General features: G+C 40.5%; 1 protein-coding gene across 3 annotated transcripts in view; it reads right to left on the bottom strand.

Annotated features, from left to right (window-relative positions):
* msh3 (mutS homolog 3 (E. coli)) overlaps nt 1–22,489 on the bottom strand; it is a 56,102-nt gene that overhangs the window by 25,967 nt on the left and 7,646 nt on the right. For 2 of the 3 annotated variants that reach the window (XM_040050503.1, XM_040050502.1), the window contains exons 9-20: nt 20,208–20,317; nt 19,926–20,040; nt 19,281–19,365; nt 17,089–17,198; nt 13,814–13,946; nt 11,793–11,980; nt 11,221–11,389; nt 10,935–10,999; nt 5,343–5,459; nt 4,983–5,090; nt 638–752; nt 9–166 (exon numbers count right to left, since the gene is read on the bottom strand). In XM_040050503.1, the coding sequence (XP_039906437.1) occupies nt 9–166; nt 638–752; nt 4,983–5,090; nt 5,343–5,459; nt 10,935–10,999; nt 11,221–11,389; nt 11,793–11,980; nt 13,814–13,946; nt 17,089–17,198; nt 19,281–19,365; nt 19,926–20,040; nt 20,208–20,317 (1,473 nt within the window). The remainder of the gene's footprint in view (nt 1–8; nt 167–637; nt 753–4,982; nt 5,091–5,342; nt 5,460–10,934; nt 11,000–11,220; nt 11,390–11,792; nt 11,981–13,813; nt 13,947–17,088; nt 17,199–19,280; nt 19,366–19,925; nt 20,041–20,207; nt 20,318–22,489) is intronic. The other variant, XM_040050504.1, reaches the window with a different exon arrangement.

Genomic DNA, 22,489 nt, shown 5'->3' with positions numbered 1-22,489 from the left:
ACTCGTACCTGGTGTAAATGCCATCCAGGATGCCCACACAGGCCGCTGAGGCTGGGACGTATGAGCCCATCTGAGCCATTACACAGATAAGAGCTACCTGGCGAATGTAGGAGCTCTTACCCCCCATATTAGGCCCAGTGATTATCATTGTTCTCCTGCCATCACCCTAAAAGGAGGGAGAGAGAAGAGGATAATAGCTGTGACATAGACAGAAGGCAAACGAGAAGAGAGACAGAAAAAGATATTTGCATGCTGTCCTGCACAGCTGAAGCTGTGGGTGGACTGAAAGCTTGGCTTCTCTTCCTATTGGCTTGTGCTTCTGTTACAAGATTAACCTACACCCACTCCAGCGCTGAGCTAGGAAGCATGTGTATGTATGCATGTATCTGTGTGGTTTCGTGTAAGTCTATGTGCGTATTCATGTGTAAGACAAAGTCTGTGTGCCTTTGCAGTTTTGTTTCAGCACGCTCTCAGTGCGTTAGCGAGCAGGCAAATGTCTGTGTATGTTTTGGCTTGGCTTTTTTTTTCTTCAAAGTTCTCTGAATGAGCCTGTGTGTGTGTGTGTGTGTGTGTGTGTGTGTGTGTGTGTGTGTGTGTGTGTGTGTGTGTGTGTGTGTGTGTGTGTGTGTGTGTTTACCTGTAGTTCAGTGTGGTTGGGCACATACTGGTTGTGCTCTCCCATCAGTAAATCAATAGCAGGATGCCTGCCATCCCTGATCGTAATCTGGTGCTTATTGTCACACACCTCTGGCCTAAAAACAGAACAGTCAGTTAGGCGTGTGAACACACACCCACACCTACACAGAGTGTGAAGATAAATATGTACAGAGTAAATGTTAAGCTGCACTGACAAAGATTTCTTTAAGGCAAATTGGTATAATTAACAGGGCTCTCAAAATTTCAAAATCCCTGGTAGCCCTTCGGGCAGGGACTCTTCAGTTTTTGGTAGCCCAAAATAAATGTAAGTAGCCCGAATAAAAAAGAGAGCAATTTTTTGATTGATGTTTTGTTTCCTGTTTTGTTTCCTTTACAATATTATACATTAAAGTATAATATTGTAAAGGAAACAAAACATTAATTAAAAAATTGTTGAAAAACAAATTACAACATTGTATAAAAATTACAATCATCAACTCAAATACTTGGTTCTAATTGAACAGAAATTTCTATGAACTTGTAAGAACTGTGTAGGACATGAATCAGTCTGTGTCAGATCCTGAATTTGAAATTTCCACTGAAGTCACGGGTAAGAGACAAGTGGAACCAAGATCTAGGCCATTTGCTTTTTAAAGTTTGCAAAGACTGCTAAATTTTGCCAGTGGTAGTTCACTCTTTGCAACATAGTACGCTGTTCTAAACAGATTTTTCAGGTTTATTTTTAGTATGTTATTTGCAATTGGTGTTTGTTCTGGGAAAGATATTGCAGACTGAGCAATAATGCATTTCTTGCATTTCTCATGGGTTCTAATGGGGGCCTTTCTTAAAATGACTGGTCCCAGTGACAAAGGCGCTTGTCGACTCAGAAATCGAGAGAAAACCAACAACACACCCGGCAGAACATTATGTTATTTACACGGGTGCACATAAGTGGTCCGCATGTGCGCATTCGCTGTCAAAATAAAAGACGCGCACCAGATAAGAAGTTGCAACGCGCGTTTGCGTCCATATAAAAAGCACTGTTTTTGTCCGCTAGAGTGGGATTTTCACGGCACATTCCGCACCACATCTCTGTGCGTTCATCATTTGTTTGAAGCCAGCTCACCTCCTGCAACCACTTTTCCGAGAATACGTGCTTCTTTTGTGGTTCGGACTCCTTCTGACATTTCTTTGGAGGTAGAGGAACACCAAAGTAATTGCTTAAAGGAGCTTCTTCGACATCTTTAAGAGTTCTAAACAAATGTCTGTCCTCCTCCAGAAAATCTTATGTATGCAAACACGCGTTGCAACTTCATATCTTGTGCGCGTTTTGTTTTTTTTGTTTTTTGACAGCAAATGCGCACCTGCGGACCACTTATGTGCAGCCCCGGTTATATAGCTCGTCATATTGCAGCCACAGAAATTCTTTTGTCCATGAAACCATAAAGCTGCACTTTCTTTTTGCCTTATAGTCTGATTTGTCATAACTTTTCCATTTTGTGGTAAGCTTTTCTTTGGCTGTCACTTCTTCACCCTGACCTGTCTTATTTGGCTCAGCAGAACTAAAATATATATCCTGCTGCTTTTACACACACACACACACACACACACACACACACACACACACACACACACACACACACACACACACACACACACACACACACACACACACACACACACACACACACCGGTCAGCGATTCTCTGCGCGATCAACCTCTCATATGTTTAAGCTTGCTGTGGGAGATTTCACTTGTCATGTTTGCATAGTAAGCTAACGATTGATAAGACGATGTCAGAGGAATTGGTGCGCAAATTATCATCACTCACCAATCACTGCTGTCGCTCTCTATACACAGTTTGTGCGATTGCAAAGTGAAAGCAAAAAACAAGCGCAAATTCAAAAGCGATTTCAATATGTCACATATTGACAGTGGCTCACCGATGCCAATGACATAATTACCCAGCTACATTTCTGAAAGAATGCAAAAGCATTGACATATATTTTTCCTTCCTACGATAGGCCGACGGGCAGGGCAGAGATAGATTTTGGTAGCCCGACTGGAAAAATCGCTAGCCCCGGGACGTCGGGCTAGCGATTTTGCAAGTAGAATATTGTTACTGTGTAAATATATTCTACTATCTAGGATTGCAGTGGAAATCAATACAACACTTAATTATGTTGACTGTATTATTTATTTTAAAAACTATAAATAAAACAAAAATGATCATCATTTGGGAAAACTTGGGAAGATCTGCTTTACCAAGAGTAAAACTGCTTCTTCTCATCATTTATTCAATAGAAAATATCCACATATCCGTGATATGTGGATATTCTAATGTTGAAAGACTGAGTACATTTTGAGCTCAAAAACTAGAATTTTTCCTTCAGCACAAATAACTTCTTGCTGGCTATTTGCATAATTGTCCACCACTCATTGACCTCAGCTGGAAGATGTTTGCATTTTCTTGCATCGACAAATCCTCCCAAAACACTTCAATGTGGATCAAGCCATTTTTTCCCCTCCTAGAGGTAGATTAGTGTTCTTAGGGTTATTACAACACTGATATGTTCACTTCCTGTTCAACTTCAGCTCTTGGACAGATGGCCTCTCATTATCTCAAAGCACTTGGAAATTATGCATAATTCATAGCTGAATCAATGACTGCAAGCTGCAGAGTCTGAGACAGTGAAGCAAAACCAAAACATAACATTCAACCCACAGTGCATCATAGCTGGTATGGGACCATTTTCCTGAAACGTTATGTGGTCTGTGCCAAACATATCTCATGTTACAACGACCCTTTATCATTCTCGTCCTCTTCATCTTCCATTCATTAGTTCAGAGCACTTTATTCCAAAAGTCCTGTTGCTTTGCTTATATGTTGATAGTTCAATTGCAGTTTTTCTCTAATGTTATTTCTGGACAGCAAATACTTTTTCCTGGCAGATCTCCCGTGCACATTGCATTTGTCCAGCTTGTGCAGTCCCTCTCTTACACATGCACTCTGAAACCAACCAGCTGCAAGAGTTAATTTCCGCTGATTACGTTTTGGGGTTCTTTTTGTATCAAACAGTCTGCTTTTTGGCTCAATTTGCTGGGGCAGCCAGTTCCACAGAAAATCGCTTGCCAGACTCATTGACAACCACATTCTTTACTCTAAATAACCTTAAAGGCCTCTTTAGATCTTGGCATGTTCACTCAACAAACGTTAATAGCACAATAAGACACAGGGTGCTTTCAGCAGTGCTCTGCTCCATCTAGAAATCCAAGCATTTCAAAGAGAAGACATAGTATAAGACTCTACAACGGCAATGTGAAGTGCACCCTTCTATACGGTCTGAATCTGGCGCATTACCAAGAATGACATCCTAGCAATCACGTTGTTCCCTCCAAACAAATGCTCACACATGGAAAAGTAGAGGAGAACTGCCTGTCTCAACATCACCCATAGAATAAAAACAAAGAATTGCTATTACAGGTCCTGAAAGGATAACACAGATTGCCCTCAGATGGGCGCCATAATCTGACGAAAGAGGAAGATGTTCAGACCAAATGAAATATTGATGAGGACTATGCTAGCAGTGCTACAAAAGATGGGTCTCTGATGGGTACAGGCATAAGATGGGAGGCTGTCACAAGTTGGAGCTTTACATCCCACATGGAAAGAGAATAACAAACCACACATGGCAGAGATTCCTGTCATCATCACCTAATCTGGAGCCCTGGATTCTGAACTGATGGATGTGAGGCTGCAGACAAATGTGGGAGTGCACTAGTTTTTCCCGTGTGTCTGACGTGCTTTCTTAAGTTATTTCTCATTTTCTCGGTTAATAGAGTCTCTTTAAAGTTGGATTAGAGGATTTCTTGGTTGAATGGGTTAAAAAAGCCAACAATATCCACTTTAACACACAAACCGTAACATTTCCAGTCAAAGAAACTAACGACAAGTAGGACATGCAAATACAATGGAAAGAGGGCAGGAGGTAGCGGTATATGAGAAGAAGCAATCCTGAAACACAGAAATTTGTAGCACAGCATAAAGGTGTGTGTGTGTGTGTGTGTGTGTGTGTGTGTGTGTGTGTGTGTGTGTGTGTGTGTGTGTGTGTGTGTGTGTGTGGCAAAGAGTGAGTGAGTGGGAGAGATGTTGGAGTTCTGGCAGAGCACACTGCTGAGCGGGGTGCACACACCCACACACAACCTGTCTGAGACTTTAGGACACGACACGACCCCGAACCACACACATATACAGTGTATCCCACACATAAAAACACATGCACACACCCAATTTACATACTCAAACACATGCATCAATATTTATGGTCATCGTGAGAGGACATCACCTGCAATAGTCCCCTTGTTTAGCCACCTCAGCCAATGAAAAGAGACAGTCCATGGTTGCTAGGTGACTAATAGCCCTTTTCATGGTGTGGTAGTGCTCCCCAAACTGACTGTAGAGAGAGAGAAAAAGAGATTTTGAAGTGTTCTGAGTAGACAGCACTGACGGTGTACTTGACTAAAACAGACTAATTCTGGCAGGCTGAGAGCTGTGGAGGCATACCTCTGAACCACAGACTGGCATGTTTTCAGATTTTTTTTCCAGCTGAGTTGCATTTGTGTGTGTGTGTGTGTGTGTGTGTGTGTGTGTGTGTGTGTGTGTGTGTGTGTGTGTGTGTGTGTGTGCGTGCGTGTGTCTGTCATACTCCAGAAAATTGGTCCACTCCCTCTGGCAGTCCAGCATCAGCTGCTCTCGGAGCTGCTGCAGCTTCTTGTAGCGGTCCACCAGGAAAGGAGAGTGATACCTGCTGACTGCCTTGGTGCTGCAGAGGAGACAGGGGTAAACGTGAAGTACAGAAGGCAAGGCAAAGAATGGACTGAAGTGAAGAATTAAACTACTGGATTTTAGCATATAAGAGGAGTGTAGTATACTAAAAAGAAATTAATTTAAAACCACTTTTACACAAGTGCTGATAACTGCTGGACACCATGTATGTAATTCTGTGCCCCCTTAAAACAAAGAGGCAACTTGTTGCATATCTACTTGGGTTATGACCAGATTAAACTTAATGCAAAAACATGGAAAATAAATGTAATTTTGTGTTGCAATATGTATTGTGTCTTATCCTGTAATAACACTGTAATGAAAGATCTCTTGATACTACCGCATATTATTCGTTAGCAGGCCACCTGCTAAATCCTAAACTTCACAAACCTACAGTGAGGCTCGACAGTGCTGAGAAAAAGTACTTGCCCCTTTCTTGGTCTCTTTTTTTTGTGTTTTCTTGGCAGACTTGTCACACATGTTTCAGATCATCAAATAAATACAAAATGCAGTTTTTAAATGATGATTTAATTTATTAATTGAAAAAGGCTATCCAAACCTACCTGGCCCAGTAGCAAAATGTAATTACCCCAAAACTGGTTGTGACACCCCTGAAGGCAAGATCTGCAATCAAGTGTTTGTAATATATCGCATCACTGGGGAGGAATTTTGGCCCACTTTGCTGTGCAGAATTGTTTGAATTCAGCCACACTGAAGGGTTTTTGAGCAGGAAAGGCCTGTTTAAGGTCTAAAAACATTAATGTCAGCCTGCACAATTTCACGCAAATTAGATCATCACTGCCAGTAAATGCAGCTACAGTGGGGCAAAAAAGTATTTAGTCAGCCACCGATTGTGCAAGTTCCCCCACCTAAAATGATGACAGAGGTCAGTAATTTGCACCAGAGGTACACTTCAACTGTGAGAGACAGAATGTGAAAAAAAAATCCATGAATCCACATGGTAGGATTTGTAAAGAATTTATTCGTAAATCAGGGTGGAAAATAAGTATTTGGTCAATAACAAAAATACAACTCAATACTTTGTAACATAACCTTTGTTGGCAATAACAGAGGTCAAACGTTTACTATAGGTCTTTACCAGGTTTGCACACACAGTAGCTGGTATTTTGGCCCATTCCTCCATGCAGATCTTCTCGAGAGCAGTGATGTTTTGGGGCTGTCGCCGAGCAACACGGACTTTCAACTCCCGCCACAGATTTTCTATGGGGTTGAGGTCTGGAGACTGGCTAGGCCACTCCAGGACTTTCAAATGCTTCTTACGGAGCCACTCCTTTGTTGCCCGGGCGGTGTGTTTTGGATCATTGTCATGTTGGAAGACCCAGCCTTGTTTCATCTTCAAAGTTCTCACTGATGGAAGGAGGTTTTGGCTCAAAATCTCACGATACATGGCCCCATTCATTCTGTCCTTAACACGGATCAGTCGTCCTGTCCCCTTGGCAGAAAAACAGCCCCATAGCATGATGTTTCCACCCCCATGCTTCACAGTAGGTATGGTGTTCTTGGGATGCAACTCAGTATTCTTCTTCCTCCAAACACAACGAGTTGAGTTTATACCAAAAAGTTCTACTTTGGTTTCATCTGACCACATGACATTCTCCAAATCCTCTGCTGTATCATCCATGTGCTCTCTGGCAAACTTCAGACGGGCCTGGACATGCACTGGCTTCAGCAGCGGAACACGTCTGGCACTGCGGGATTTGATTCCCTGCCGTTGTAGTGTGTTACTGATGGTGACCTTTGTTACTTTGGTCCCAGCTCTCTGCAGGTCATTCACCAGGTCCCCCCGTGTGGTTCTGGGATCTTTCCTCACCGTTCTCATGATCATTTTGACCCCACGGGATGAGATCTTGCGTGGAGCCCCAGATCGAGGGAGATTATCAGTGGTCTTGTATGTCTTCCATTTTCTGATGATTGCTCCCACAGTTGATTTTTTCACACCAAGCTGCTTGCCTATTGTAGATTCACTCTTCCCAGTCTGGTGCAGGTCTACAATACTTTTCCTGGTGTCCTTCGAAAGCTCTTTGGTCTTGGCCATGGCGGAGTTTGGAGTCTGACTGTTTGAGGCTGTGGACAGGTGTCTTTTATACAGATGATGAGTTCAAACAGGTGCCATTCATACAGGTAACGAGTGGGGGACAGAAAAGCTTCTTACAGAAGACGTTACAGGTCTGTGAGAGCCAGAGATTTTCCTTGTTTGAGGTGACCAAATACTTATTTTCCACCCTAATTTACGAATAAATTCTTTACAAATCCTACCATGTGAATTCATGGATTTTTTTTTTCACATTCTGTCTCTCACAGTGGAAGTGTACCTCTGGTGCAAATTACTGACCTCTGTCATCATTTTAAGTGGGGGAACTTGCACAATCGGTGGCTGACTAAATACTTTTTTGCCCCACTGTATAAGGTTTTTCTACTCTATGATCTTTTCTCATATAGAATACTGTTGCACTAATTGGTCCATGGTAAGTATTACTAGTTTAGAACCAGCAGAAACATCTTAACGCTTTTTCCCCACCCATTATCGTCTCATACTTCAAAAATACAATAGCTTAAGTTTGAAATTTAAAAAATAAATAAATTAATACATTTGCTTGTCCTATTTATAAGAACCAACATGAACTTGCTCCACCCTCATTGAGTTAAAATTGAATATCAGAATTCTTAACTCTTAATATCAATATTAAAAGTAACCAGAGCCTCTAGTAAAGGCCTCTTAGACATATAATATGTAGCAATCAGGTGTTAACAGTTAAAGGTAGTGAGATTTGGAATAATATGCGAGCTGTAATAAGAGAATTTACAATCTTTCATCACACACATCTCAAATGATGGCTACAGAGAAATCAGATCTGTGATCAGTCATTTTATGCTAATATGTCATATTTGATGTTTTATGCTTTCATATGTATTTGTTGTCCTGCACTGTTTTATTGTATTGTTCTTTGTACTGTGGATTTTATTGTTGTCATTGTATGTGTTCTTGTCTGATGGGGTGTTTTGTTTGTTTGTTTGTTGACTTGCCAGGGACTACAGGAGAAAAACAGGCCTCTGGCTAATTCTGGAATATTTACAGTGATATGTTTATTAATATACGCTGTTCCTTTTAAATAAATAAATTAAAATGCCAAAGCATCTTAGTCAGATTAAAATCCGGACTTTGACAAGCTACTCCAAAATCTTTTTTTTCTTTTTTTTTTTTTTTTAATGTAGCCATTCAGAGGTGTTTCAGATCACTGTTCTTTCTGTCCATAACTCAAGTGGATCCCATCAGGGACAAACTGGTGGCTGGATATTCTCCTTCAGGTTTAACGTTCTTTTAAGAAATGCTGTGTTAGTTTTAACACAAGATATATAAGGGCCACAAACTTTCAAAAATGTATTCTTCTGTCTTGTAAGTCCACAGAAAAATTCCCCAAAAGTATGAGGTAACTTCAGTTAACATCTCAGCTTTTGATCACTGAATTGTGAAGCCCTAGTGATGATCTGCTTATTGGTGCCTTGGCTAGATTCCCCCGCCTGTTCTTTGATTGGATACCACTCCATCCAGCACCCTCTGTTAACCAATTTTTGCTGTTCTTTGCTGGTTATTATCTCTGCCCCAGTGACTTTAGAGTCTGGGATTTCACAGTAGCACAGTTCTCCCCTTTACAAAAGCTTCCGGTCCCCTCTGATGAATTTCAAGGGACCCTCAGAATCTTTCTGTAAAGGACTATGACATTAACATAACCATTAAGCTCCTTGCAGGTGCTCTTTGCTGACCGTTAATGGCATCCTGCAGATGGCTGAAATTCATAGGTTTACTATTGATAATATTGATCTGTCCACCACTCTACCTTTCTTGAACACCAAGGACCTTTATTATTCCAGCAAAAAATTCATTTTTGCCAATCCCATCTGTCTGTTCAGACCCTAAAGAATCCATTCAGCTGCAGGACTTTTGAAAATCCTCACATTTATCTTGCAACCCATTGAAGGACCAGAGGTCGTTGTAAACCACTTACCTACAATATGACAAAGGTTTATAATATGACAATCTAAGAATCTTTGGCTACCACATAATGTTTCGGCCTCTGGGGGCAAAGGTCAGGGATTCAGGGCTTCCCGTGCCATGTTCATGCTGAAAAGCAGTCTTCATAAATGAATTACCCAATACATACTGAAAATACAACATATCAGATGTTTAAACTCAGAAACTTGATTTGTATTTAGTAATAAATGCTCATTTTGAATGTGACACCGGCAAAATGTTTTTTAAAGACTTGGGGGAGGGTCACAAATGAAACACACCCGGTGAACCAACTCAAAATTAATTTAGTTAATTTGCAAATGGTAAGTTACAAAGAGCATCCCAGAGAGGCTGAATGTTTCACAAGTGTGTTAAATTAAGCATCATTTTTCAAAAAACAAAACATTTCACATTTTTTCACTACTCTTAGTTAAAATTGGGCTTTTTGCAAATCAGTGCAACAGTTTGTTTTTTTCTTATTCATATGCTGCTCGAAAAACAAACAAACAAGAAAAAATTGTAGCAGAGTGTAAATGAAACAGATCTTAAACAGGACCCAGGATTTTAAAGATTAATGCTAATATTTGGTCATTTAAAAATCCCAAAACAAGACACAAAAATAAACAGAATGCTCTGATTTCTTAAACTGAATTATTTAATTTTTTGTTTACACCCTGCTTGAATCAGCTGATTGTTGTTTGTGGTACTGCCAACAGGGAAGCTGCAGTTATTTGCAACGACAACACTCATAGCATGGTTGAAGTGTGCTTTCCGTCTCTTCTTTACTTTTCAAATTTTCATTTATTGGCCATTATACCATCAGATAATATGAGCCCATCAATACATCAGTCTGGCTCTAATCAGTAGTGCTAAAGTTTAAAAAAAAAGTAAGCTCAAATATGCTAACTCCTCAATAGAGCTAAGGGAAACATGCCTATGTTACATCTAAACTGGACTATTGTAATACACTGTGTACTGGAGTTAGTCAATCATCTCTTCTGCATTTAGTGCAGCAGTTGGCTCAGATGTTAGCAGACTTCCACTGGTCTGCTGTGCATCACAGAATCCATTAAATAGTGTCACTGTTTGTGTTTAAAGCCTTAGATGGTCTCACACCTTCAAATGTCTTCGACGTGCAGCATTCAAATACTCCCTCATCATTAAGGTCTCCTTCTCAATCTTTTCTGATCACTGTTTAGTTATTTGTTTACTCTTTTTCTTTTTTGTCTAATGCGCTTTAGTTTTAAATGTGCTATGGGAAAAATAATTTTTTTACAGCATTTATTTTAGAAAAATTGCCCAACAATATTTCTATTGTGCAATCCAAGTTCGATAAGTCATATGTGATTTTTGACATCACACAATGAATATTAAAATCAATGCTAAAAAAAAATAAATAGTACATGTAAGTGTTGTTTGTAATGCAGAGGTGAGTGAGCTGACCTGCTGATTTTGACCCATTCAGGTGGAACAATGGATGAAACTGAGTTCTTCACCTCAATCAGAAACTGAGGGCAGAGGAGAAAGAGGAGGAGAACTGATAAATAAGACCAGAGAAGACAGGGAAAATAATGTGTCACTCTTGATTAAAACTGGCAACCAGACACAAAAACACAGACATCAGACCATCACTGTTGCTGAGTCTTCCACCCAAATGGCCATCAATCCTCCCACCTTTCTTTCACTTCCAGCAACACACACACACACACACACACACACACACACACACCTCCTGTCCAGAAACAGTCGTATATTCGAGCGCGGGGGCCTTTAGTATCAGACGGATGTCTTTGCGGTGGTCTTGAATCTCACGGAGGACAGTTTGGATTTGCTCCATTCTTTCCTGCAGCACTGGGAATCCAGACAGATCTGAGAATAGCTCCGTCTTGTTCCCTGACCTGCACAAATACACAGTCCAAATGTGACTGTTACTGGTAATATATCGCAGCGCATTTTCTAAGAGATGAGCCTGTGGTCAGCTTGACCTTTCAATGATGAAAACTGAGGAAAAGAATTGTCCATGTGACACTAGGAGGCCTTTTCCTCTCTCATACTGTATGCCAACTATTGGTCATACATTTATGGAGTGACAGCAGGCATCTCCCACTGTGCCATATCTTACATTTGTCAGCCCAGTTTTATGATGCTGTGTTGTTTTTCTGATTGCACCGTTGAGAATTCATTTTCTCTTTAACAGATATATATTTTTTGCATTTAAGTAAAATATAATAACCCAACACACATCAAATCAATCTAAATTATGCTTCTGTCAGTTCCACACCTGTGCTGCTGGATACTTACTTGGCTGCCTTTTCATTGAGCACCTTTAGGAAGCTTTGGGCTGGAATCAGCTGGTCTGGAGTGTCCAACAGAAGGCTTCGAAGTAGCCCTGAGCTGATCTGGGAACGCATGGCTGGTAGCAAAGTCTGCAGTTCCAGCCCCAGGCGAGAAAGACTGCTACTAATGAGGTAAAATTCCTGAGTAGAAGACTGGAAAGATGTGCAAAAAAACACAACAAAACAAGCAAAAACATTACTAAGTATATACCAAAGTGGCTAAAAAACTATTTCAAATTGGTCCTTTGCCAAGTTGTGTTTGTTGCATAGATGCAATATTGGTTTATCACTTGAGTTGGGTGCTTTTTTTCTATCTTTAGGTGGTTAGGGTTAATAAATATTCTTCATGAAATGGTCAGGTTTAAGGATTGGAATCAAAATGAGTGAAAAAGCAACCCGTGATCAAAGTAAAAATTTTAAAAGACCTTCAGAAACTCTGGGGACCTATTACTCAAGACCACTATCAAAAAACCAGCCTGGCTCTTTGGAAGCAAATATAAAGAAACCACTCGTGACTCAAGACTTTTGCACAGTACTGTATATTCATGTTTGTAAGAGTGTTGTATTATCAGGGTACTCTGTAAGGCAGGGAGATTACATCATTAAATCTTATCCGCGCTGGCCAGCAGCCGAGCTTAAAGAATAGTCATATATTACATCCAAAGGCTGTGAGAAAACACCACTCACTACAAGCAGCACCGACTGCACGTCTTCACAACAAAGCATCAAGAAAATAAAACACTACCCTTCAATATGCATCATACTATATTTGCTGTATTACACAATAAAAAAATAGAAATGTAGATACAGGACTTGGCTGGTGCTATTTAGCATCTATTAAGAAGCAAATGATACATTTTATTATCTGCAAACGGCAGCTGTCTTGGGAATCACTGATAATCCACAGTATAGAAAACAAAGCAGCCTATAATCAATAACTTCTTATATTTCTTCAAGATCAGTGTTGCGTCTTTAAAAATAAAAGTGCCAATCATTTCAGACTAAATTGAATTAATGAGTAATCAATCAGTGATAATGTAGATTATACTGACCTTCTATTGCCATTAGCAATGTTACTGTATAGTACCAAGTCTTGACCCTCGGGTTAAGGAGAGGTCACAGTGACAGTGGTTTATGGTATTAATCACATGCTGCAGTTTTAATGCTCCTGCCCCCGTGTTGCTCTTTTATGGACCCAAACAGGCAGCTACTAGAGGCCACAGGCATGCCCTCTCTCCCATTATGTCAGTGGAGCCGTGGAGACACAAGCCATTACACACAGGCCCATTTATCTACAGATGGGCAAAATGACAATTAAGGCCCCTCTGTGTGTCTGCTGCGTGTGTGTATGCGTGGGTGTTTGAGTGTATGTGTGCGTTAAATGACATTTGATCATTTTCTTTCAGCAACAGATGAAGGAATCCAAAAGCTGAACATGAAACAAGACATCAAGCTCAGAAACAAAGTGTCTTTTTTCATTATTGCAAACACACGCACACGCGCACACACACACACACACACACACACACACACACACACACACACAGAAGATGAAGCCTTCTGACATTTCAAAAATGGGTCAGATGGGAAATGAGACTGTGTCAAACAATCAGGTAAGCGCCACACAGGAGGCTGCTCCCTGCTGTTAATCAAGCGTGCCATAAAAAGAGAGAGAGAAACAGAGAAAATGTCAGTGAAAGAAAGAAGAAAATCTTCTTGCCTTTCATTTCTATGCAAACCAACGCGAGGAATTATTTCACAAATGTTGTTCCCCTGCCGTTAGAGCTGGAGGATTATTGCAAAAATTATGATCCGAGTTGTCTTGTTCAATATAAAGATGATTATTTAACGATGCTAATTTTAAAACTATCATCCATTTATTAAACCCGCCTGTTCTCGTATCCTACAGGATTCGATAACGATGCCACAAAAATTGTGATAAAATATAATAAACATTATCCAAGTTATTTATTTGTGTTCTTTTACCTTTTTGTGATATATGCTGCAGATGCCTCGCTCCAAGTCTGGCAGACGTGACAGCAGGGATCGAATGGAATTTAGAGTCAGCGAGTCCGACTCCAGGATTTCCTGCACCGCATCCTGCCTCTCGGATATAGACCTGCAGTTTCATGAAAGAAAAGGTAAGAAAGAAAGAAAAGACTTGCAGAAATTAAGAAGATAGCAAGGATAAGAAAGAGTTGAAAGAAATGTAAATGTTCTCATCAGGCTCATCATCGCCAAAAGAAACGTGTCATTTGGAAAGCTGAATCAGCCCTGATTGAGATAAATGGGTTTCCTTAAAGTTGATTTACACATGAAACAAATAAGCGCCAAAGTGTCCCTGATTAGTTTCTATGTAGATTCACACTTGCGCCTTACGTCTAAAAATGTGTCAAATTTTCAAGAACATTCAAAGCAAACAAAGGTGACCAAATGTTTAAAAGATACAAGTATTCATAGAAAACGTTAATCCAATACCCAAATCACCAACTTAACACTGTGACTGCAACCTGTACTACTGCACCAAGAACTGCAGTCACAGTTCTTTAACGTGTAAAGTCACTTTAAATAACTGAAGACTGAAGAGCGCTCAGCTGAAGACATCTACGGGGCCTAAATAAAATCCCTCGACTGCACAAACCAGCACTCATGAAGGTACAGCTGCTTGTAGCTTCATTTCCCCAGTGACCTTACAAGACCTTTGACCTCTGTAGATGTGGTTGACGCTAAGAAGATTAAGATATGCTTATTAAATTTAAACATTTGGAAAATGAAAAATTCTGCATTTGGGCCAGGTGAACTACTAAAGCTGTGGATTTAAGGAAATGATGAAAATCACTGAAACTGTTTTGTTTATAAAATGCAGAAAAAGCCTCATATTAAAGTCCTCTGAAATGCTTTTTAGTCCACAGTAAGGCCTTTCTGTAAGCGTAAGCATCCAGAAAAAAATGGACTGAAAAAGCAGATCAAAAGAAGCTTAGTGATGTAATAAATCGGACATCACAGATCATACTATTGTGCGAGTGTGTACGTGCACATGCCCACAAGTGTCTGTTCAATGCACTGCTGTGCTCTGTATCTTGGAATTAATGTACCTGGGAGTAATCTGGGTTTTATTCATGTTGAAAGTCTCTAGAGGACCTATCTGTATAATCTGAAAGCAGTGCTCTATCCACAGCAATAATCCCTGCCCAGTGGCAGAGGGAGGACCACACACAGAGAAAATGTTCACACACTTAAAAACACTACAGAGAACTGGAGAGGTACCGCTGTGTGTCCTCAGTAGTGCTTTTATTTAAGGAAGTCACCTCCAAAACACATTTGTATGTATTTTCACACCACAGTCTCTCTAAAAAGAGAAACAGCTGCTCTGCCATATATCCTCCCAAACAACACTTACATATTTATATGTGAGATCAGCTATTTTATTCAAAAAAAAATAAATAAATGAAAATGTGAAGCTGGTTATAATTTTCATCACAGTCGTGAGTCCTGGACTGGGATGCAGGCCGCCAAGCAAACATTAATATTATTAACAAAGGCATGCCTCACACATCCATTCCACCCTGTGTGTTCACTATGCACCCCAGCTAGGTGAAGGAATTGACCTTTTCTAGGAGCTGTCCTGCTACTGTGATGGGGCTAGTGTGCTCCATCCTAATCCTCATGATCTTTATTTTGCCTTTGTTGACAGTGAGATCTATTCCTGCTGATGTTGATGCCAGGTGTGCAGTTATCGCCTACATCTGGCCAGGTCATCACCCAAGTCGAGATCATCCAGTTGTGCCCACAATGTCCATAAATGCCATTCCATTGTCCTTGCATAGACGTTCTCCACTATATCACCAGAATGAAAAGTACAGCAAAAGGTGAGAGCAGATGCTCCTGACAAACACCGGTCCTGGCACTGAGGTGCTCCAACAGCTGTTCCTTACGTATGAGTCTGGAGGACATTTCCTAGTAAGTGCAATCTACTAACTCTTTTAACTCTATTACCAGCTTTAAAACCTACTGGGAATAACCCTTGGCACTTTTTTCAAAACTATTTTAAAAATAGGGCAGCACTGTTGCCACACAGCAAGAAGCTCCTGAGTTCAATTCCATCAGGCCGGAGTCTTTCTTACTGGGGTCATGTCTTTCTGCATGTTCTCCCCATGTTTGCATGGGTTCCCTCCGGGTACTCCGGCCTCCTCCCACCGTCCAAAGCAGTTTGTGGGGATAGGTTAATTGATCAATCTAAATTGCAAGTGGGAGTGAATGTGAGCGCGAATGGTTGTCTCTGTGTGTTAGCCCTGCGACAGACTGAAAAGGATAAGCAGAAGCGAATAGATGGATGGATGGATACTTTAAAATATTTCAGGCTTGTTTATAAAACAAAATAAGTGGATGTGCATTAGAAGTTTGAGGGTGGTCTCCGCCTGTGCAGCGACTCTTGGAACCTGGAAACTACTCTAATAGTTGTCAAACCACATCTTTATTGATATACAATGAGGTGTCAAAACGCGTCATCAAGCGTACATGGGAGGTTGTTAAATGTCAGGGTAGCATTAATGGGGGAAAGAGCTCAGGAGATTCAAGATTCAAGACCCGTTCGTCATGTGTCATGTAATCCTCAAGAGGAAAATCATATATTTTTTGGGGGGGAGATGCAAATGTGCCTGAAAATCTCACATCTATCTCATGTCAGGTAATTAAAACCATACTTATGAGATGATTACATACTATTATATATCATTCTTTGTTAAATCCAATAAGGAAATTTACTGCCAGCATTTAACCCATCCTAATAAGTGAAACAGTGAGCAGCCTGTGTGCAATTCCCAGGGACCGATCCTAGCTGTAAGCCTGTGTCCTGGCCAGAGACACAGAGACAGAAAAATTAACCCAGCATGTGTCTGATGGCAGGATAAACTGGAGCTACTGGAGGAAACACACAGAACAATTGGAGAAATGTGAAGCCTGTGACCCCTCTTGGTGTGTGGCAACAGTATGAACTACTGAGCCACAGTGCCTGAAAATGATTATCACAGGCATCGTTCTAATATGAGCCAGTTATCACATGTGACATGAAAGTGGCATTAGTGCTGCCTCAGAGTCCTTCACTGTGGTTCTGTGATCCAGAGAGCCTCACAACGCAGACCAAGCTGCATGGAAATAAAGTTTTGAAGCACTGAAAAACTAAATGATAAGAACGGACACTGAAGCTGAATCGGTATTGACAATCATGCTCCATCACGTGTCAGAGGGTATTCTATACTCACTGCAGGTCTGTAAGGGGCTGGCTCACCCACTTCCTCATTAGTCTCCTTCCAAACGGAGTGCGAGTGTGGTCCAACACCCACAACAGACTTCCTTTCACACTACCATCTGTCTGTGATGGAAAGAGCACACATAAAAAAGCTTAAATGTACGTTAATGGTTGCCAACATATTCTAAGAAAAAAAAATAGTAAGGAGAAGGAAATATGAGGTGAACAAATGGTGTAAGCCACTAGCAGACATGGTAGGAGGCTGGAGCTGATCTTGAACTCCATATGTGACACGTGACGCAAATGCCGTAGCAGCAGAGTCATGCTGAACCTTTGAGTCGTCACCCACACACAAGTAAACCGAAAGAGACTTTTTGTTATGGCTGAAATGTCAGTTTAACTTAACTATCCATTCATTTTTTTTACAGTTTGTGTAACTATAACTGACTGTAGATCTTTAATTTTCTAACAACAATCTCAATAGCCTTAAAAAGATTTTTCAGTCGTTAAATCTGGGCGGTATCAACACACCTGCCAGATGACCATGTGCAGCTGTGATTAAAGCTCAGAGTAACAAAAAGGTTGATTCAAGTAAAGCAACACAGAAGAGCTAACTCTTCAGGCCAGGACTCCACAGTCTATTTACACCTACAGGCCAGTGGACACTCTTTCAATGATGAGGATGTACACATCCTGGACAGGGAGGAACGCTGGTTTGAGTTCTTATATCAACTTCCACTTGCAGTTACACCTTGGATCTCAAACTTGAGTGAACAGCAAAGATCCTTTTATTTTTATATTTTTTGTTTGTGTTTGTGTGTGTGTGTGGGGGGGGGGGGGGGGTGCTTTTTCAAGTGGTCTTCCTTTCATTTGAAAGATCATAGCTGGGTCTCTACAACAGACCAGGTTTTAGAGGTTTTCAATCAAAAAGGGTTCAAGCACAGACAAAGCATCCTCTGAACTTGCTAAGTTTCCTCCTACAACCCCCATATTCATTGGTTAGACTGTCAATATTGTACCATTTGGTGAGCAATAGGATTCAGTGAAGTCTATTCCTTTGGAGAGCTATCATGCACCTGCACACAGGAAATTGATTTTTTATTTTTTACCAATCACCACAATCTAGACCTCATCTCAATTTCTCTTAAATGAAAATCAGGCAAAAGCAAGGCGACAAAACAGGATTTGTAAGCACCAATCTAAAAAGACCAGTAGTTCCAGTCAGACAATGGGACAATGATTGATCAAATTTAAATCAGGTATAGTTTTTGTTTAATGAGCCAAATCCAGGAAATGTTCATCACATCTTGTTGTTTAAGAAAAGTATTAAAAAAAAAAAACATTTTAAGTGTGTAGCATCAAGTCAATTAAATTTCAATACATGTCATTGCCAGAAGGTCTGCTGTGTCTCACAGCACAATCTCAAGAGAATGGGGGAGTGACTCACTGCCCAGCACCGTGGAACCCGATTGGTATTGAGAAGCTGTGGTAAATGTTATAACATCGCTCAGGATGACCGGTGATAGGTCAGTGCTGGTCATGTCCATGGAGGGACACAGACTTCTACAGGTTAAGCAATGGTATCCTAACAGCCATTAAGTTTCAGTATGAAATCCTTGGCCCCATTGTCAGACTTTATGTTGGTGCAGTAGGTCCCGGGTTAATCCTGGGGCCTTACAACACCCTGCCTCATGTGCTGAGACTATGCTGGCAGTTCCTACAGCTCCTTTTTGAGCAGTGTATCGTTATTCAATAGCTATAGCAGTGGTGTTGAGGCTTGGTTGTGAGTCAAACTTGCACAGCAGACATAACAACTACAGACTGATTTAAATGGAGCATCAAAGCAAAAGACACACAAGTTTCAAATTTTGACTTTGCCTGGTGTAATGATAGCCAATTGCAATGCGATTACTAAGCTAACAATGTAAAGGTTTGATCAAAACATTTTAAAATATACTACCAACAACATTGCTTTGAAAGGGAAATGTTTACACGCTGTGTAATGCTGATGGCCAGGCCAATGCGATTCAAATAGCTGAACCTGCCAGACGAAAATCTGGTGCAGATGTTTCCGTTTACCGATTACTACACACCAGAGGACTATACTGTACGGTGCAGTGCAAACCATTTATCATAGAGACAGCCATCACCCTTTGTTATGTTTAATCAGTGGTGAAGACTTCCAGCTCAGATGTGAATATTTACCTGATTGTTGAGTATTTCTAGATTTCGGAGAGTGCCAGTGCTCAGAGTCATAATCTCCGACTCGCAGGTCAGACGCCGGAAGGAGCTGCAGGAAGTACAAGCTCATATAAAAATATAGCATGATGATATTTTGTTTCTATTACAGGGATTAAAGTAATATAAGATATTATTTTCCCTTTCCTGGTGTATAAACACTGGTGTTCACATCAAATGTAAAATAAGATTTAAAATAAAACAATACTGTCATTCTTTTTGTTACACGTAACCTGTTAATCCCTAGGAAATGCCAGAACCAGGGAAGGAAATAACAATCGTTTTCAGTATAGATTAATGTATCGATTGATCTTTCAGTATCTATCTGAAATGTCAAAGAACAGAACCAAAAAAAATATCCACAACACGTTCCCAGATTCTACAGTGACATATCCAAATATCTTGTCTTGATTGGTCGAAAGTTGAAGAAAAGAACCAAAGCTGGCAAAATGGAAACCAACGAATGTTAGCTTAAGAATTTTTGCTTTAAAACTACAAAAAATGATTGATAACAGAATTTTAAAACCTGAAAATTATATTTTTGTCTGCTCAGTGGAAACAATGGATGAATCCAGTCGCAGGCTATGTTGCTGAATGTTTGTTTTCATGTACCTTTCACTTCTAAGAACTCGCTCCAAGTTGAATTCTTGAAGGTACTGGATGAGCGGCCCCAGACAGCTGATCACTGGGCTCTCCAGGGACGCGACGCTCGACAGAGAGCGAGAGCCTGGCGGACACACACATAAAAACATGCAACATCAACACACAGCCATGAGTCATGAGCCCACTCCTCAGACACATCTACTGTGCTCTCAATGACAGGATGTGAGTAACTGAGGCGATCATAGTGTAACAGGAAAAATAAAAGCGTTGCAGTGACACAACCATACACACCTTTCGCCTGGATGTGACAGTAGAACGAGGTGACTGTGTTCATTGCCGAGGCAAACTCAAACTCAGCGCTGTCCCTCCTCTCCACTCTGACTCTGTCGTCAGCCTGAGCGCTGAAGGAAAACAATCACAAACTTTATTTATTTATAACAACACAACAGCATTAATATCAGAGATTAGTGACTGTACAGATACAGAGATAAAGAATATATACAATACTGTGTGCAACAGTCTTGAACTACTATTATTTCTTAACATTTCTCTTAAGAAATGAGAAACACGGGCAGTGATTTATTGTTACAGGTACAAACATAAATGGAAACACAGTACACAAAGTCTAAACAATTATGAGGTTGAAATTCAATATTTGGTATGAACCCCCTTTATTCTTCAACATAGCCTGAGCTCTCTAAGGCAAGCTTGCGTGTAATTTCTTTAAGCAGTCTTCAGGAATCGTTCTCCAAGCTTCTCAAAGGAGATTCAAAGCTTTTCTTTGGATGCTAGCTGCCCTTTGTTTTGCTCTATTTTGAGATAATCACTGTTTACTAATGAAGTAGAACTCTGGGGAGGCCAATCCCAGACTGATAGTGTTCAATTGTGTGTTTTTCTGTCCATATATGTCAACAATTTTGACAAGATTCCCAGCACCACTGGTTGAAATGCATCCCTTAACCACACCTCCACCATGTTTTACAGTTTGCTGCAGACACTAATTGTTACATGTCTCTCTTTGCCATCTCCGTGCATATCGATGAAGATTTGTGTTCATAAGACCTGTTGCAGTAGTTGTAAGTCCAGTCCTTCTATAATTTGGCATAGCTCAGCCTTTTCTCCCTAATTCCCTTCCTTAAGAATGGCTCCTTAACAGCCATTGAGCCCATTTATGATGACGATTCCAGTCAATAGTAGATGGATCAGCTGAAGGGTCAAAAGGGTTCTTCGGTATATTGTTATGCGTAGGCACAACTGTTTCATCCATCGAGTTTGGTGACTTTAATTTTTGCTTTTGAGTCATTGGTTGGTGTTAAGTGGCTGAACAATCAAGAAAAACATTCCCTGAAAATGGTCAACTTCAAGAACTAAATTGAAAATGAGAGAAAAGTCAGCCAAGTCCAAAGAAAAACTTTGAAAGCCATTCAGAGAGGCTGGAGAACTATAGCTCAAGACCACTTTAATAAATTATAAGAAAGTCTGGCTCTTTGGAAAAGTATAAAGAAATACAAGGACGCTCAAGACTTCAAGAACATCTTCCTCTGAGAGAAAAACATTCACATAGCTGGACTGCATGTTCCAGCCATCCTTTTGTTTAACTAGACTCTATACACAGAAATGCAAACCTCAGTCACACACACCTGAGCACATTTTCACTGCATTTCCTCGATGCAAAACGGAGATCCGTCGGAGGATCTCCGTTTTGCTATATTCACTCTTTTGGCACTGCTGCTTTCAAGGACTCTGTTACTTTGTCTGCACAGTTGTTGCCAGGGCAACCAAGGCAAACACGTGGCTCTGGACTAATGCCCACACATACACACACACACTTACTTCATCATATTTCACTTCAGCTACTGTTTGGACTGGGAGTAAGGATTATGTAAAATGATCAATAGACGACATAATGTACAACTCACAGCCTTAACCTTTTTTTTTTTTCAAAATCAAAAAATATTTTGAGATTTACAAGAAAAGCGACAACTGCAGGTATCGATTCGGATGAGAGTGCAGTGTTGCATCTCTGCAGAATCCCTAACAGGACCCACCAAGGTGAAGATGGGTTGTAGGAAACTGTAAAGAAACAAACAACTGGGGGTTTGACTTCTTCATAACTCGTCTCGACTCAGCTGATATCTAAATTACAGATAGCTTTGATTGGATCGGATTTCATTTCATCTAAACAATAGAAAGAGTCTGCAGCCAGCGCAGCAGCTCTTATCATTTTAAACTAAACAAAGGATGTCAAATATACAGCCTGAAGGTGCCAGTAGAGTCTGCTGCATGGGCTCAAATGAAAATGTGTGCAGATAAAGATGGCTGTATTTATAAGTTTTGTGTCCCAAGTTGTAAAGAATAAATCTGCTAAAGAGTGGTTGTCCAAACTGGTAATTTCATAAGAATTATTGCCAGTTCTTACGGGCAAAGTCATTAACTATGTGTGTTACCACATCTGAACAAGAGTGTTAAAGCTAAAAGCCATACAAACAGAGCAGTTTCTTTCATTTACAACAGCAACTTTTCTTTGTAACAATAAAAGTCTGAGTGAATATGGAAAACAATGATATATTACC

Source organism: Simochromis diagramma, unplaced genomic scaffold (genome assembly GCF_900408965.1).
Source record: "Simochromis diagramma unplaced genomic scaffold, fSimDia1.1 OVJJ01000131.1, whole genome shotgun sequence".
Lineage (NCBI taxonomy): Eukaryota > Metazoa > Chordata > Actinopteri > Cichliformes > Cichlidae > Simochromis > Simochromis diagramma.
Note: the sequence above shows the minus strand (reverse complement) of the source record. Positions and strands in the feature narration are given on the sequence as shown.